This window comes from Thamnophis elegans, chromosome 2 (genome assembly GCF_009769535.1).
Source record: "Thamnophis elegans isolate rThaEle1 chromosome 2, rThaEle1.pri, whole genome shotgun sequence".
Lineage (NCBI taxonomy): Eukaryota > Metazoa > Chordata > Lepidosauria > Squamata > Colubridae > Thamnophis > Thamnophis elegans.
Window position 1 is genome coordinate 53,777,349 of NC_045542.1, and position 17,578 is coordinate 53,794,926.

Below are 17,578 nucleotides of genomic sequence, written 5' to 3' on the forward strand. Positions count from 1 at the left end.
AAAAAAGAAGGGGTACCACTGAATTTTTGATAAAGTTGGTATTTTGGGTATTTGGGGGGGTATTGTTGGAAGCAAGATTAAAGTAAAAGTGTTTAACCTCTAATAGTTTTTAAATACCTGTCTCAGTTAGATTTTTTAATGGAAAAAATGAAATAAAAGGAGCTGAGCATTCCAGCTTTTTCCCAGTTAGACTCAGGAACTGTTTTCACCTCCCAGAAGCTGTCATCCCCACCTCCAATTAAAAAGTGCACCAATCCACAAAATGTTAATATAACCCTGCAGTCTTGATGCAACAATATAACAATTTAAATTCTTATTCACCCATGAAATGTTTGGATTGATTATTACCTCTGGTTCATTTTCTGGATTGGTCACCTCATTTAGTAGTTTGATCACTATCTCTAAATTAATCACTAATTACTTGTATCAAGTAATTATTGTAAGAGAATGGGGAAGAACCACCTACATGTTCCACTTTTGGGTGAAAGTAACATGACAAAAGAGACATCTGCCTCTTGAATTATATCTAATGATAGAGTAGTCATTAAGCCAACTCATCAGAGTTGGAATCTCACGGCACAAAATAGGAACTCCCTTCTGAGGAAGATGGCCAGGTATAAATCCATACATATCCACGTTCATAAAATAATAACTCTAAAACAAGAGGCACAGCGGGGTTTTCGCTCATTTGTTTGTTTTAGAAGATGCCACAGGACTTATTATTATGAGATGAAAGAACAAACGTTTTTTAAAGTCACTTGCTACTTTATTAGTATTGAAATACTTTTTTTTCTAAAAAAAGGGGGGGAACCTAAGTGATGTATTGAGGACATATTTTTATCAGTTGGTTTTCTCTGAGTATTTTAACTGCTAATCAGTTAAAGGATATAGCCCTAACAATTTAAGAAAAGATTGACAGAAAAGAAGAGAGAAGAGAGAAAATATTGAGAGAAGAAAATATTGAAAAGTGAGAGAAGAGCTTAAATGAGAGAATTACCTTGGTTCCATATTACTTCTTCTCCTGAAATCTATATGACAGATTATGTATTATTCCTCTTCTCATTGGCACTTTCCAATCAGCCATACTGCAGCGCTTAACAATACTTCCAACCAAAAAAGTGGATCCTTCCATTCTACTGGAATATTATAGACTAAACTATCTAATGGTCTACTGACACTAAAGAGCTCTAACAATTGTTGATCTGTTATGACTATCTCAAGGGAAATAAATGGCCTTATTTCTCAAGCATGGTGCTCAGCTTCTAAAAAGCCCCATTATATGGCAGGCCACACAAAACACACACATTAGTTGCTTTCACCCATGATGTTTTAGGCATACCCTTTAAACATTGTAAGTAATGTGTGATTTGTGCCATGGATTTTTTTTTTCATATTTGCTTGGACAAACTTTGGGGGACTGGAGACTATACTGAATATTTTTGGAGAGAGCAAGGACTGCCTGTAAACAGGGACATGCAATGATGGCGAGTGAAGCCAGTGTCAGTCCTGGAAGCCATTTTGAGCATTGGATGTTCAGCCTTACCACATTTAGTCTGTGGGAAATTGGGAGGGGTGGGTTGTATGGAGCTGGGGAGATATATAGTCATAATAACATTCCTTTCTCAGAGAGTCAAGGACATCTTGCCCTGCATCTGGAGTGGCGTGACTTGGAGGCATCTCCAGTTGGGATGGTGCTTTAATTGGGCCATGTGATGGACATGTGGGTGCTGGCCTGGGTAGGTACTTGGACTTTGATTTGGGTGGGGAAAACCTGGAAGCTTTCAGATTTGGGTTTTCCCAGATGTGCCAATATGACAGCTCTAATAAAATGGAACTTTGAGGAACTTCAATCTTGGAGTCTTCTTTTGTTGGGGGTGTTATTTAGAATCCTGACAGTCAGAGATGGACTGTTCTGATGGGATACATTTGGGAACAACATCATTTATTAGCTTTCTATGTTTTCTCTCTTAATATGGCAGCAACTATACCACTGATATTTGGAAATGGTAGCAAAGAGGTGCTTCAAGAGCTGAATAAAAGGAGGGGGAAATGATCACATCTTGCCACAGGGCCTAAAATCACCCATCCCTACCAGGATAAACTGTATATGTTCATTGAAGTCTAAGTGTAGTCTGATTAAGCAGGTTTTGAGGATGAAGAAGCAATATAATAATTGTGTGCCTAATAGAGTAGAGTAGAGTAGAGTAGAGTAGAGTAGAGTAGAGTAGAGTAGAGTAGAGTAGAGAATGGACTTGACTCGAATAGAATAGAATAGAATCTTCCAGTGTTGGAGTATTACAATTTCTGGAGGCAAGTTGTTCCACTAATTAAGTAATTGTTCTAATTGTCAGAAAATTTCTCCTTAGTTCTAGGTTGCTTCTCTCCTTGATTAGTTTCCACCCATTGCTTCTTGTCCCTCTTCTTTGTGGCAACCCCTGAGATATTGGAACACTGCTATCATATCTCCCCTAGTCCTTCTTTTCATTAGACTAGACATACCCAATTCCAGCACATACCTTAAGACTTTGATGTCACAGTAATCTTGCTTTGAGCCAGTCCTCACCTGGCATGACCAAGTTAGCTTTATTGATTCAAGATGCTTGTCACTTAAATGCTTTTCACTTTCACAATTATGGACTTTGGTGAATTTCAGTCTACTTCATCATCCTATTCTCACAAGCTTAAGAAGCAGAGACAAGAACTGACAGGAAAGCATGGCAGTAAATCCAATTTAGTTTTCTGTTAGGATACTGTCAGCTCCTCTCCATTAGTTAATTAGGAAAGAATGACCATGAGACTCCATGCGTAGAAATCAAATGTACTTTTACTAATTAAAAATGGTTAAAGGCAATGCATAGCGAAGTCTGGTTAATTAGGCACGAAAACAGTTGATATATAGAATAGCCCATTCCCCACCCCTTGGCATCATAGACCCAGTCCAATCATAAGTCTTCCAAATGTCAGGTGCAAGATAACTTCAAAAGGCATCACGAAGATGGAATGTCGGTGCCGTTAGACCTGGCAGGAAACACCCACGCATGCGTAGTTCAGTCAGTCGGTAGACTCCAGAAACTTCCACCAGCACAATGAGTAACCCCTCCCAAATACCATGCCCTCCCTCCCCGTTTCATGGCAGCTGAAGCAATAGCAAAGCAAAAGCTGACATCCGTCCGTCCCCCGGAAAAAAGGCGATCAGGCCTGTAAAATGAAAAAAAACACAGACAGACAGACAAACAACAAAACAGATAAGAAAAATGGGGGGGGGGAGAGAAAATTAAGGCTTGTCAGGATAAGCAGCATAAAACTTCCGAAGTAGTCGGGGAGCAGGAACATGGGACTTGTCAACCCATTCCGTGTGGGAGGGGGGAAAATGTTTCCAAGCAACTAAGTACTGGACGCGGTTACGCCGCCTGCGGGAGTCCAAAATCTCACGGACTTCAAAGTGTTGTTCCCCGTCAATCAACAATGGAGGAGGAGGAGGAGTATCAGGCGGACGTAAAGCTGAAACACGAACAGGCTTAATGAGGTTAACGTGGAACACGTTATGCAACTTGTTCATCATCACGTGATGAACACGATTGAGATGCTTAGGCAGTTGCAAACGAACGGAAACAGGATTGATGATCTTGAGGATGGGGAAAGGACCAACATACTTAGGCCCCAATTTTCTGGATTTTTGAGTGGTCTGAAGGAACTTTGTGGACAAGTAGACCAAGTCACCCTCCTTGTACTGATAAGGCTGAGCACGCTTCTTATCAGCTTGTTTCTTATGAGCGCGATGAGCAGCATCCAACGTAGCAAGAGTCAAAGGCCAAACACGGCTGAGACGCTCACTCCAATCAGCGATGGAAGAAACTTGCGGCTGGTCACGAGGCAACTCAGGAATAGGAACAAAGTCCTGACCAAAAACAACCCGGAAAGGGGTAAAACCAGTACTGGTATGAACAGAATTGTTGTAGGCCACCTCCGCGTGCGGCAACAAGTCCACCCAATCATCCTGCTGATAATTAATGAAACAACGTAAGTACTGTTCTAGAACAGAATTAGTCCTCTCACAGGCCCCGTTAGTCTGAGGATGGTGGGCGGAGCTAAGGCCCTGGGCGGAGCCAATGCGTTTAAGAAATTCCTTCCAGAAGGTTGAGGTGAATTGGACCCCTCTATCAGAAATAATACGATCAGGCACTCCATGCAACCGGTAAACGTGGGAGATGAAGAGTTTGGCGAGAGCCTTAGCAGAAGGAATCTTGTGGCAAGGTATAAAATGAACTTGTTTGGAAAATAAGTCCGTAACGACCCAAATGACGGTGTGCCCCTGGCTCTCAGGAAGCTCGACAATGAAGTCCATCGAAATTTCCTTCCAAGGGGCGACAGGTCGTGCCACAGACTGGAGCAGCCCTTGTGGTTTCCCAGGCGGCCTCTTAGCGGCAGCACAAACCGGGCAACTGCCCACATAAAGTTCAATGTCCTTTTTCAAAGAGGGCCACCAGAATTGCCTCTTGACTAGATGTAAGGTTTTGACGAAGCCAAAGTGACCCACCAGTTTGGAATCGTGAGCCCGTTGGAGAACGACGAGATGAAGAGAGGCGGGCACATAAAGCTTGGCACCGATCCACGGTAGATCGTCCCTCACCGTGCACTCATCTTGATGTTTCTGGATCCAGTCGTCCTGGGGAAGGGCGCGTTTGAGGTCAGACAGAAAATCTTGAGGCACCTCCACTTTCGAGCGTGCTTGCTGGCGAGTGACCACCGGAGCCGCCAGGCTGGAAGTGGGAACAACAGGTTGAACAACACTCAGTTTGGAGCAGTTGTATTGAGGAAGTCTGGACAAAGCGTCCGCCATGAAATTTTTCCCTCCAGGGATGTACTTGAGCGTGAAATTGAAACGGTTGAAATGTTGGGCCCACCGCATTTGTTTAGGGGATAGACAGCGCGGGGTCCTCAACGCCTCCAAATTCTTGTGGTCAGTCCACACCTCAAAAGGGTGCTTAGCGCCCTCCAGAAAATGGCACCATGTGGTTAGGGCCCATCGCACCGCAAACGCCTCCTTCTCCCAAACGGCCCAACGTCTCTCAGTGTCCGTGAGCTTGCGAGAGGTGTAGGCGCATGGTTGTTGGCTTGTAGCAAGACGGCCCCAACGGCGACATCACTGGCATCAGCTTGGACGACGAAAGGCTTGTCCATGTCGGGATGTTTGAGGACGGGCTCCGCAGCGAACAGGCGTTTTAGTCTTTCGAAAGCAGCTTGGCATTCCATGGTCCAATCCAGTGGTTTGCTAGGCTTAGGTCTAGGCCCACCCTTGGACTTCAACAAATTTGTGATAGGAAGTGCAATTTTGGCAAAAGAAGGAATGAACTGACGGTAGAAGTTAGCAAAACCCAAAAATTTCTGCAACTGCCTGCGTGTTCGGGGTGCTTCCCACTCAGTGACCACTTTCACTTTTCCAGGGTCCATCTCAATGCCAGCGGGAGAGATGCGATAACCGCAATTGCTTCTGCCTCTCCTCCTTAGCACATTTGAGCCTCATTAAATCCAGTTCAATGTCTGCCACGTTTTCAAACCAAACAGTTAAGTGTTTGGGAAGGTGGCGATTAACACATTGTTGATAAATATCTTCATCCAAGCCCAAAGCAAATTTGTCCAAAAGGGCTTCTTCACCCCAACCTCTCATGTAATTACATAGGTGTTGAAACTCCTGAATGTACTCGGACACTGGCCTGTCCTCCTGCGCGAGGGTCATAAATTTCAGTTTGCCCCGTTTCTCAGTCAGGGGGTCATCAAAACGTCTCTTGAAGGCTCCCATAACCGCATTGAAATTCCTCAGGAGGGGGGAATTTGATTGGTGTAAGACTGTTCCCCAGTCAGAGGCCTCTCCGTCTAATGCAAGCAAAACCATGCGTATTCTCAAGGTATCTGATTCAAAATCAGGCCCATAGATTTCCATGTAATTATAAACTTGCATGATGAAAGACCCCAGCTTCTTAGGGTTTCCATCATATTTCACAGGTAATGGGGGGACTTTAGCCATTCTGCGTCTTCTGGGGAGGGGGGGCCCTGGTCTGGCAGCACCCCTGGCAGGGGGGGTGAAGCTGCTCGTGGGTTTTCTTGCTCCCATCCCCTCTCGGCCTCTTCACCCTCCCCAAATCTTTGCCCAAAGTACCTCTGTTCCAAGTAATCAGGTTGATCTTTTTCCTGGGGTCTTCGTTCGGCTCCCGCCTCAAACGGCCTTTCCTGGTGTCTTCTTCTGGTAACGGCTGCATCCCAGTTTGCCCCCTCCTCTCTTTGTCCCACCGACATGGACTAACGGGGAGGGGGGGACTAGCAGGGCTCGATATCTCCAGCTGAGCCAATTCTTCAGGAAACAAGATATCAGTGGTTTCTTTGTCCTTTTCTCCATCGCTGGCTGGCGAAGACATTTTTTTTTTCTGTTCTGTCTCCTTGAAGTTTTGCACCTTCCACGGTAGATTGTAGTCTCCTGGAAAGGTGGTTTTGAGACTTCGCTACCTGTCAGCTCCTCTCCATTAGTTAATTAGGAAAGAATGACCATGAGACTCCATGCGTAGAAATCAAATGTACTTTTACTAATTAAAAATGGTTAAAGGCAATGCATAGCGAAGTCTGGTTAATTAGGCACGAAAACAGTTGATATATAGAATAGCCCATTCCCCACCCCTTGGCATCATAGACCCAGTCCAATCATAAGTCTTCCAAATGTCAGGTGCAAGATAACTTCAAAAGGCATCACGAAGATGGAATGTCGGTGCCGTTAGACCTGGCGGGAAACACCCACGCATGCGTAGTTCAGTCAGTCGGTAGACTCCAGAAACTTCCACCAGCACAATGAGTAACCCCTCCCAAATACCATGCCCTCCCTCCCCGTTTCATGGCAGCTGAAGCAATAGCAAAGCAGAAGCTGACAGATAGTAACAATTTAGCAGCTTCTCCTCCTCCTCCAGAAAAGGACTAGAACTTAGAAGTATCTGCAGGGAGGGATGGAAAGAATTTTCATCTTGCTACTTAAAATAAACTTTTTTCCCATGATGTGTATTTCATTTTTATTTTATTTCATAAATAAATTGTTTGGAGTTTAGCTATATGCATCTACTAAACCTCAGTGGTAAAAAAAAACGGGCATCAGGACAAACAGTTAAGTCTACATATTTTGCTCTAAGATATAATACTACCATATGTCTACCTATGAACGGTATTGGCGTGAAAACATAATTTTTCTTCTTTGCTAAAATCAAGCCTGCCACTTTTTGATTGTCTTCCTTTCATTAAAAAGTGATATCTTGCCAATCTATGCAAGAGCTGGAGTTCAGTGTTCTGTTTGCACTCCAGGTGGCACTATGGAAGGCAAAGTTGGGCTGTGATAATTCTTGACTTTCATTGTTGAATGAGAGCCACAGATGCACATATCAGAGGCACCCTGTCTTTTCTATTAAGCTACATTGGATGAACTCTTTTAGTTGACTCATGTGCATTCCAGGTCCGCTTGGCTCATAAAATTAAGCACCTGAAAGCTTTCTGAGCATAGAAATGAGCTCCCAGTCTCATTAAGACTGGACTCCAGATGCCTCAGAATCCAAAGATCCTGTGCCTTCAGAAGAAGAACTGGCAGATATCTTTCACTGGTAATGGAACAGAAAAAATATTTCCTTATTGAAATTCTGCCTGTCATACAGTTGTTCAAGTCACAGGAAACTTCCTTGGAAAAAGAAAAGGAAACCAAAGAACACTAATTATATTCATTTTTGATTGAGTGTAGCCTTTTTTTTGGGGGGGGGGGACACTTTCCAATGGCTCAGAGTGCATCTTTGGACAGAAAAACACTAAGAGTTCTGAAAATGTTCAATTAGCTTAAAATTCTAGATATGGATGACTACAGTTGAGGAGTGACTGTCCATTACTGTACTGCGGAACATCAATTTCTGTTTTCTGTTTAATTTTAATTTTAATAGATTTGTCCTCTGCCGTTCTCTTTCCATATATTAGGACAGCTATTTCAAACTTTGAATGGAGCTAGATTGGACCTTCTATAGTGTGGGGAAAGGCATGTAGAAATATAGGACCGAGTTGATATGCCATTTAAAATTGTGAATGACAGAAAGTCACTGAGTCAAGAATTCTTAATAAGTGTCATAATGAAACTTTAACCTAAGAAACTGGGATTTCTGCTCCATAGGATTTTTATCCAGTCCTGTATCCTTTCCTATGATACCGGTTGTATATCTTTCTCCAAGTAACAGTAAAAGCACAGGAGATAAAAATGGCAGGAAATGGATTTCAGATTAAAGGTTAGAGCTAAACAACTGTTATAAGAAAATGTCTGTATTTTGTCATCCTTACATTTGCGCTTGATTTTATCAAAGTCACAGAGTTGTGTTTCTGAAGTTGATGATGGTTCCAATGGATGAAATCATTTTGGTGTTCATAGGAGAGGAGAGAAATGCCCCAAAAATGTATGGTAGTAGAGTAGAAAAAGAAGTAAATACCACCCCACAGGCTACATGGGTACATGGACAACAACAACACTGTTAGGAATCCTGTTCTTCTTTCGACATCTTTTTCCACTTAAGTGTAATCTGTAAATTTTCTATTGCAGTTCACAGAACAGGGAAAAACATGCTTAAGGTAGCTTGAATGCAATCATATAGACTTCATTATTAATTTGTTTATTTATTAAATTTAGACACCACCCATCTCAGTGTCTAAGTGACTCTAGGTGGTTTACAGATATACTGGATAGGTAACATAGGAAAGGGTACAGGACAGTTTCTTTTCAGTTTTACATGGTGTTATAGAGAATTAAAAAGGGACTTGGCTCAGTGGCTAAGATGCTGAGCTTATGGATCAGAAAGGTCAGCAGTTTGGCGATTCGAATTCCTAGCACCACATAACAGAGTGAGCTCCAGTTACTTATCCCAGCTTCTTCCAACCTAGCAGTTCAAAAGCATGTAAAAATGTAAGTAGGAAAATAGGAACCACCTTTAGTCGGAAGGTAACAGCATTCCATGCACTTTTAGCATTTAGTCATGTTGGCCACATGACCACAGAGACATCTTTGGACAGTGCTGGTGTCAGGTTCCAAATAGCATCCAAAAGTAAATCAGAGTCCAAGGCAAAGTATTGTTCAAAGTTCTAATTTATTAAGAGAGCCATGTTGGCACATCTGGGAAAACCCAAACCTGAAGGCTTCCCGGTTTTCCCACCCAGTTGAAAGTTCAAGATCTTGCCCCCATACCCACAAGTCCATTACATGGTCCAATCTTCCACTGCCATGCTGGCAGCTTCCACCCATCCAGTTCTGGTCAGGTGCAGAGGTGCGAGATGAAGACCTTGGCTTTCTAGAAAGAATTTTGTTATGGCTACATATCCTCTAACTCCGTACAATCCCCCCTCCCATTTTCCCACAATAGAAAATGCATAGTAGAATAATAGAAAGTGTGGCAGGATTGAGATCCACAAGAGAATATAGCTGCAGGCCTGACAGCTGGCTCTTTGAAATGGAGATGAGCCCCCTAGAGTCGGAAATGACTAGCACATATGTGCAAGGGGAACCTTTACCTATAGAGAGTTAATCAGAGTTTTCCAGTGACCCCAGGGGCATTTCTTTGAATTAATAACTAGCTGGAGAAAACATTATTCTAGTTCAGACACCACTGAAATGCTGTCAATTCAGTCCACGGTAGTAATTTATCTTCCTACAAATTAGCTATGCTGAGACATCTGTTTTTGTAAAATCGACCAGGGAAGAATGTTCTAACAGAAAAATAGATTGTTCTGTTAGATTTAGATGAATGACGTGTTGTATCATCACTGCATCCAGATTGCATAAAGCATCTATTTTTTTAAAAATCACCATTAAGTAAACTCCTCTAATCTAGTTCTTAAAATTAATGATTAAAGCATGAGCTTTTTACATTAGTATTTGGCATGAGGAAGACAGATTTTCCAGTGTTTCCTCTTAGCAAACAGGTTTTTATGGTTTTAATAATTTGGAAGAGGAGAAATTCATTAGGCAATTATGCCTTTCCATCTCAGGAGCATAGGAAGCTGCTTACACCTGCTGTGTTCACTTGGCACATTGAAAGGGAAACTAAGCACATTTTAGCTTGGTATGCACTTTGCAAATCAATCTTATTTGGTTTAGGGTCCAGTTATTATTTAGCATATGATGAGAACATCACAGAAGAGAAGTAGACATATACACACAATCCACATAATTATATATAGAAAGCTTCTATCAGGGTACAGCAATGTTCCCTCTAATTTTTTTTCCGTGTGAGCGGAAAAGTATAGTGTTTGAGCAGCACATTTTCATACCTGAGCACCTGGATTTTTTTCATAGATGTCACCCAAGACAACGAACTTAGTGTTATTTGAAACTCAATTCTACCATATAAATATCCATTAAGTAAAGAAATCCCCCTATACAGGTAGTCCTCAATCTACGACCATAATTGAGCCCAAAGTTTCTATTGCTAAGTGAGACATTTGTTAAGTGAGTTTTGCCCCATTTTACAACCTTTCTTGCTACAGTTAAGTGAATCACTGCGGTTAAATCAGTAACCTGGTTGTTAAGTCAGTCTGACTTTCCTACTGACTTTCCTTGGCAGATGGTTGCAAAAGGTGACCCAGGACACCGCAACCATCATAAATATGAGGCAATTGCCAAAGATCCAAATTTTGATTCTATGACCATGGGGATGCTGCAATGATCATGTGTGAAGAACAGCTGTCATTCACTTTTTTCAGTGCTGATGTAGCTTTAGTCATTAAGTGAACTGTTGTAAGTTGAGGACTATACTTTCCCCCTTACTATCCAATAGTCTGCAGTGATATTAGCAAGTTATGAATAAATTACCAACTGATATAGATTAGCAATTGGAGCACTTAAAGAAGCAAACAAAGAGGGGAGAGGAAGGAAGGGAGGAAGGAAAGAAGGGAGAGGGAGAGAGAGACAGAGACAGAGGGAGAGACAAAAAAGGAAAGAGGAGAAAGAGAAAAAGAAAGGGGAGAGGAGGGTGGGAGGATAAGAAAAAGAGGCAGAAAAAAGAAAGAGAGAAAGAGGAAAGGAAGAAAGAAGGAAGGAAGGAAGGAAAGAAAAAAGGAAGAAAGAAAAGAGGAGAGGAGAGAAGGAATAGAGGCCAAAAAAGCAAACAAGGAAAAGTAGGGAAAAAACTTTCACTGGAAAACACTATTTTTCCATCAGTGCAAAACTTTCCTAAACAAGGTTAATTTTCTGGATTTTGACTTTCCGGTCCAGGTGGACCAAGAAGCCTTTATTTTCTTTTTCTAAAATCAAAATCTGCGGAGCACCAGCTCAACTCCCCCTTCCTGCGAAAAAAAGTGGCTGTGTCTTGAGGGTAGTTTTGAACCAGGTCTCTTAAATCCTAGTCCAGCGCCTTAACTATTAAGCCCCTCAAGGAATGTGTAAAATAGCCCTTCCTAGGGCTTCGTCCTGTTTTTTGTCAGAAGTAAACTCTGGTAACAAATGGGGAATTATAATAACCCCAATCAATTTTGCTTTCTGTAAACTGTGTCTCAAATTATTAAAATGTCACTGCCCGTTTTATAATTTCAATAAAATTGTTAGAGACACATGATTCTTTCTAGCATGATTTCATACAAAAGCATTTTAAAGGTTTTAATGTGTTATTGAGAATAAATAAAGATTAACATTAGGCATAGAATTATAAAGTGTGAGTGGATTAAAATAGAATTCAACTATTATCACAGTCCCTTCCTACCACTGTATGGCTCCAAGGTGCTAAGGCACCCTCATGTATTGTAGATCCAAAATGAAAGTCTCTAAGAATATGGGTTATTGTGAGGGGTATTTTTTTCTCTTAAGTTTTTTAAAATTAAAATTTCCTAATTGGTGCGTAAAATATGTTGCAAAGCAAGTCTCCAGCTTCTTCATTTCTGCATTCTGAAATATTTTTTCCTGTGTGAAAGCTATTCATAAGGTTGGTTTTATTCCTGAATATCTAGTAAATAAGCTTATATTTCTCCTATATTCTGAAGTTATACCAATCTTCTTGTGTTTTAATTTCAGACATAACATTTTTGTCTCTGATTGCATTGAAAAACAGAAGAAACAGATAATGTTAGAAAACTTGGGCGGGGGGGAGACGATGCCGCTGCGCCCGGGACCCCTCCTGTCCCTCGGGGCGGCGCTGATGTCTCTCTTGTGGGGCGGGGGGTTGCGGGGAGTTCCTGGAAGCGAGGAGGTGGGGGGGGAGATAGCCAGGGTCCGCGTTTGGATCTTTCTCCCGGCCTCCAGCTCTTTCCCCAGAAGGAAACGCCTTCCTTCCTCCGCGTTACGCTGAGCCTCGTTTAAAGGCTGCGGTTTTGAGCTCAGGCAAGATGGGAACAAAGGGGGGTTTTTGCACAGAGCTTCTTCAGCTCTGACAGGATTATGGGGAATGGGAGGATTTCTATGCCTTGCGGACAGCTGGGCATTTGCATCCCCCACTTCCAGCAGCCATTGCTGGTCCAACACGATTTTCCTCCCCTGGGATGGCAGCGGAGCCCCGGGGCTGCTTCTTCTGCGTCCGCTGGACTGTGGGGCTGGGAAGGGGGCAGGAAGAGCGGCGGGGCTGGCTGTGGCCGGTGGTGGCAGGCTGGTTCACCTCCTCCTCCTCCAACAGGCAACAGCACTGCCGGATCCAGTTGTAGCCGCCTGCAAAACGTTTCCTTTACAGAGTTTCTCTGCGCGGCAGATAGAAACTCTGCACGGGGCTTTCTTGCAAGGTGCGCGGCCGCGCAGCCGCGCACCTTAGAGGGAACAGTGGGGTACAGCATGGCCTCATAACTAGATGCCCAATTCAGTTATCCAAACAATTCAGTTATCCACCTCTGGTGCTGCTTCGTGCAGTTCTTCTAAGGAACCAGAGAATGCATGCCATGGGCAATCTTGCACAACATATTTAATAGTTTGCATCAGTGGCAGGATTCAGCCACTTCGGTCCGGTTCAGGCAAACCAGTTATTAAATTGCTGGCTGGCCCTGCCCCTTCCTGCCCATCCCTTCCAGAAGTCCCTACATGCCCTGTTTTGGCTCCCAGGTAAGTGCAGGGAGGCCTACTGGGCCCACAACAGGGCAGGTTTGTGTGGCGTGGGCCCCCTGCTTCCCATTTTTTCTCCCAGGAGGCTGCAGGGAGGCCAGGTGCTGCCTGTCACACACCATGGCCACGCCCACCCCACCCACGCACACCCATGCAGTCATTAGGGCAGAGAACTGGTTGTTAAATTATTTGAATCCCACCACTGGTTTGCATATCAGCACCATCATTGAAACAAGTTGAATCTTTCCATCCTCATTGGTACAGAGCAGAGGCATTTCTTGCAGTATCACACCTAATTCTGTTTAATTTCATCTAGAATGAGGCAGGTTAAAACCAGGTGGTGTCAACTGTCCAGTTGGCGAATCTAGAAAAAGAAACTTCTAGGACAGCAATGACAAACCTTTTTTGGCTCATGTGCCATAAGTGGGGGGAGCGCAGGTGGGTCGTGCGCAGGTGTGCCGCAACCATAATGCAATGTGCGACCCTACCCAGTGTGCATGCGAACATGACAGGCACTTCCCCCATTTTTTGCATGCTTTTTTCGCCCTCCCCAGGCTCCAGAGGCTATATAGGAGCTTGGGGAGGGCAAAAAAAGCCTCCCCACCCCCCTGGAGGCCCTCTGGAGCCTTCAGGGACCTTCAAGAGGCTTCCTGAAGGTTCCAGAGGACTAAAAACTACCCTATGTGCTTGTAGGGCTGTTTTTAGTCCTCTGGAGCCTTCAGGGACCTTCCGGAGGCTCCGGATGACTAAACATGGCCAGTTTGCTCGTAGGGCTGTTTTTAGTCCTCCGGAGCCTTCAGAGACCTTCTGGAGACTTCCCTGAAGGCTCCTGAGGACTACAAATTACCCTACAAGGAAACTGGACTTCTGGTTTGCCCGTAGGGCCATTTTTTGCGCTCCGGAGGCTTCAGGGAAGTTCCTGAAGCCTCCTGAGGGCCTCCGGATGACTAAAAGCAACCGGTTTGCTTGTAGGGTCATTTTTATTCCTCCAGAGACTTCAGGGAAGTCTCTGGAAGGTCCTTGAAGGCTCCGAAGGGCTTAAATCAGCCCTACGAGCAAGCAAACTTCCAGTTTGCCCATAGGGCCATTTTTTTGCACTCTGGAGGCTTCAGGGAAGCTCCTGAAGCCTCCTGATGGCCTCCAGGGCAGCTGGGGGAGGCTGTTTTTGCCCTCCCTATTAGGCCTCTGAATCCTGGGAAGGCCGTTTTTTGTCCTCCGGAGCCTTCAGGGAACCCTCCTGAAGGTCCCTGAAGGCTCTGGAGGACTAAAATCACCACTACAAGCAACCTGGAAGTGACTTCTGGTTTGCTCGTAGGGTCGTTTTTTGCCCTCCGGAGGCTTCAGGGAAGCTACTGAAGCCTCTGGAGGGCCTCGGGGAGGGGCACAGAGGCTGATTTCACCCTCCCCAGGCTCCTATAAAGCCTCTGGAGCCTGGGGAGGGCAAAAAAAGCATGCAAAAAATGGGGGGGTCGCGCTTGTCATGGGCCCATGCGTTCTGGGTGTGTGTGTCACACATTACATTATGTGTGTGGCACACCCACACATGACCCCCCTGCGCTCCCGCTGCATATGGCACGCGAGCCAAAAAAGGTTCGCCATCGCTGACCTAGTCCATGTATATTTTGTCATTAAGCTCCTGCAGACACAGGAGCCTGACATCTCCTGCTTTTTGTGAACCATTTGAACATTACAAAAGTGATCTCTATATTCAAAATGTTACTCAAGATGGGATTATTTTAGGTTCATGAAAATGAATGATCTGGACAAGAAAGTTCTTGGCAGGGAAATCACTTTGATCCTGTGCAGCCTTTGAGATTAGATGCTCTGACATCTGCTGCTTTCAAATATTTCTGTGCATTCCCCACTTCCCCTAGCTTATTAGAATTTGATTGATCCTGTGTTCATGGGGTGTAAGCCAGGTGATAAGCATGCTTGGTGGTAGCCCTCACATTGTGCGACAACTTAGCTCCAAATTAGTACCAGGAAAAGTTACTTGTGGAACATCTTGACTCCTATTAGTACAGGGGACTCCCAACCTCCTTGCTTTTATGAAGCATATTATATGGGTACCAGAGGCTGGTTGCTCCCGGTTTGGCCTGGATTGAGTGAACCAGTAATGGCGGCAGCAGGAGGCTCCACCCACCCACCTGGACGCTTCTGCGCATGCACAGAAGCATTGCGTGCACAAGGACGAGCAAAACAGTAGCCCTGGGATTTGTAACCCACCTCTCATGGATACTATATGTGTTTTTTCTTAGGTAGCTCTCATAATTAGTTGAATGTAATTTTGAATTGTTCTAATTCTATTGTGAATGATTGTTTGAACTTCCTTTTCTTATTCCCTCTTTTTCTTATTCTCTCTCCCTTTTCCTCCCCTTCTCTGTTTCTTTGATCAGGATTGGAAAGGACAGCTCCTTACAACAATGTGATCATGCCTAGCTTGTTTGGCATCATTTGCTTTCTTGGCATAGTTGGGAATCTTATTGTAATCTACACCATCATCAAAAAGAAGAAACTTCAGTGCAAGCAGACAGTGCCGGATATCTTCATTTTCAACCTTTCCATTGTAGACTTGCTATTCCTGCTGGGCATGCCCTTTCTCATCCACCAACTCCTTGGCAACGGTTCCTGGTATTTCGGAGCTCCATTGTGCACTATCATCACCGCTCTGGATACCCACAGCCAGATTACGAGCACCAACATTCTGACAGTTATGACCTTAGATCGTTACCTGGCAACGGTCTATCCTCTGAGGTCCACTTATGTCCGAACGCCATGTATGGCAACCTTGGTTATCAGCCTGGTGTGGCTCCTCTCATTTTTGACCATCATCCCTGTGTGGATGTATGCAGGACTGATGCCTTTGGATGATGGGACTGTCCGGTGTGCTCTTTTGCTTCCCAACCCCGAGACTGATATCTACTGGTTCACCATCTACCAGTTCATGCTAGCTTTTGCAATTCCACTGATCATCATATGCGTGGTGTACTTCAAAATCCTCCAGCATATGGCCACCACTATTGTGCCCTTACCACAGAGACGCCTCCGGGCTCGTACCAAGAAGGTCACTCAGATGGCTGTTGCCATCTGCTCTGCTTTCTTCATTTGCTGGGCACCCTTCTATATCCTTCAGCTGGCCCACTTGGGAATAGGCACCCCTTCTGTTGCCTTCTTCTATGCCTACAACTTTGCCATCAGCTTAGGCTATGCCAACAGCTGCCTCAATCCTTTCCTCTACATTGCCCTAAGTGAGACTTTCAAGCGCCAGTTTATGGTAGCAATCCATCCAGCCAAAGAACACTTCAGGGTAAACAACCACAACCACAGTATGATGGAAGCCAGTGTGTGCCTGAAGCTTGCCCCAGAATCCACTCAACAGACTCGGTTTTTGGAGGAGTTTTCCCCACGTTCCTTGCCTGTGACGGTTGCAGTTCACTAGTGTCTTTCCTAAGAGATTCGTAGTTCTGCTATTTGAAGCCCAAGTTATATGTTTTCCTTCGCAGTCATCCAACACATGATAAATGTGTGGCTTCCTCAGAACAACTGCTAGGTACAAGTCAATGAGGTGTTAATGGGAATCTGAAATGTGCAAATGCTAATAGGTCATTTATTCTGATACATGAAGGGAGGGATGAAATAATTGCTGAGAGGATTGGAGGCAAGTATCCACTTGAAAACTATTGAAGAGTCATAATGTAGAAATCATCCCATCAATAACATATAAATGAGCAACCAAACATCCCTCCCTTCTTCCATATGTATCAATGTAAGGCACCTGATACCAGACGGCTATGAATGGTAAACATCAATAAAACATCGTTTAAAAACAATCAATTAAGAAAAGCACAATTGCTGTCATACACACCTCTCCCCAGAGGACAGGCAGATTGTGCATCATCTCGTGGCACATTAGACTCCAGAGGATGCTCCTCTCATTTGCCTGGGAACAAGCTTTATTAAACGGTTTCATGGACCTTTTTTAGTTCCTGGTTTCTCATTGAGTGAAATAATGTCTGCTTCGTGCCAAATTGCCATTGCAAAAAAATAGTATAAAATCAAATCCATTGTAGGCTTAACTAATCATGCATGACGTAAACAAAGTGAGGATCTGGGAACATTTCATTACAAGTAGTTCTCGCTTAACAATTGGTTGTTTAATGACCATCCAAAATACAATGAATTTTTTAAAATTACTACCTACACACACACACACACACACACACACACACACACGAGATTGCATTTGGGGCACTTGGCAACTTCCTTATATTTACAACTGGTTGCAGTTTCCCAGGGATTTTGCAATTGTTTTTGCAGTTTTCCAGGAGAGACGTCTGAACACTATCCAGTTCTCACAGGCAACAATACCTCCCTACATTGTTGCCTATGATTTAGTGAACCATGATATAGAAATCCTGCAGCTTGCTGATATTCTTTGGCAGTAAGGAATGGCCTTGAAAGAAGGAGGAAGTGTAGATGCCAAGATAAGTGGGGCTTAAGACGATTTAA

General features: G+C 43.9%; 1 protein-coding gene across 1 annotated transcript; it reads left to right on the top strand.

The window, feature by feature from the left end:
* The first annotated feature begins 15,476 nt into the window (after window positions 1-15,476).
* Window positions 15,477-16,508, top strand: LOC116503201 (melanin-concentrating hormone receptor 1-like). The gene has a single exon (XM_032209454.1). The coding sequence runs from the start codon at window positions 15,501-15,503 to the stop codon at window positions 16,506-16,508; it is 1,008 nt and encodes a 335-aa protein (XP_032065345.1). The 5' UTR covers window positions 15,477-15,500.
* The last annotated feature ends 1,070 nt before the right edge of the window (window positions 16,509-17,578 follow it).

Excerpts from the sequence above, each read along its gene's own strand:
- LOC116503201 (XM_032209454.1), top strand. The coding sequence starts at position 15,501 with ATGCCTAGCTTGTTTGGCATCATTTGCTTTCTTGGCATAGTTGGGAAT.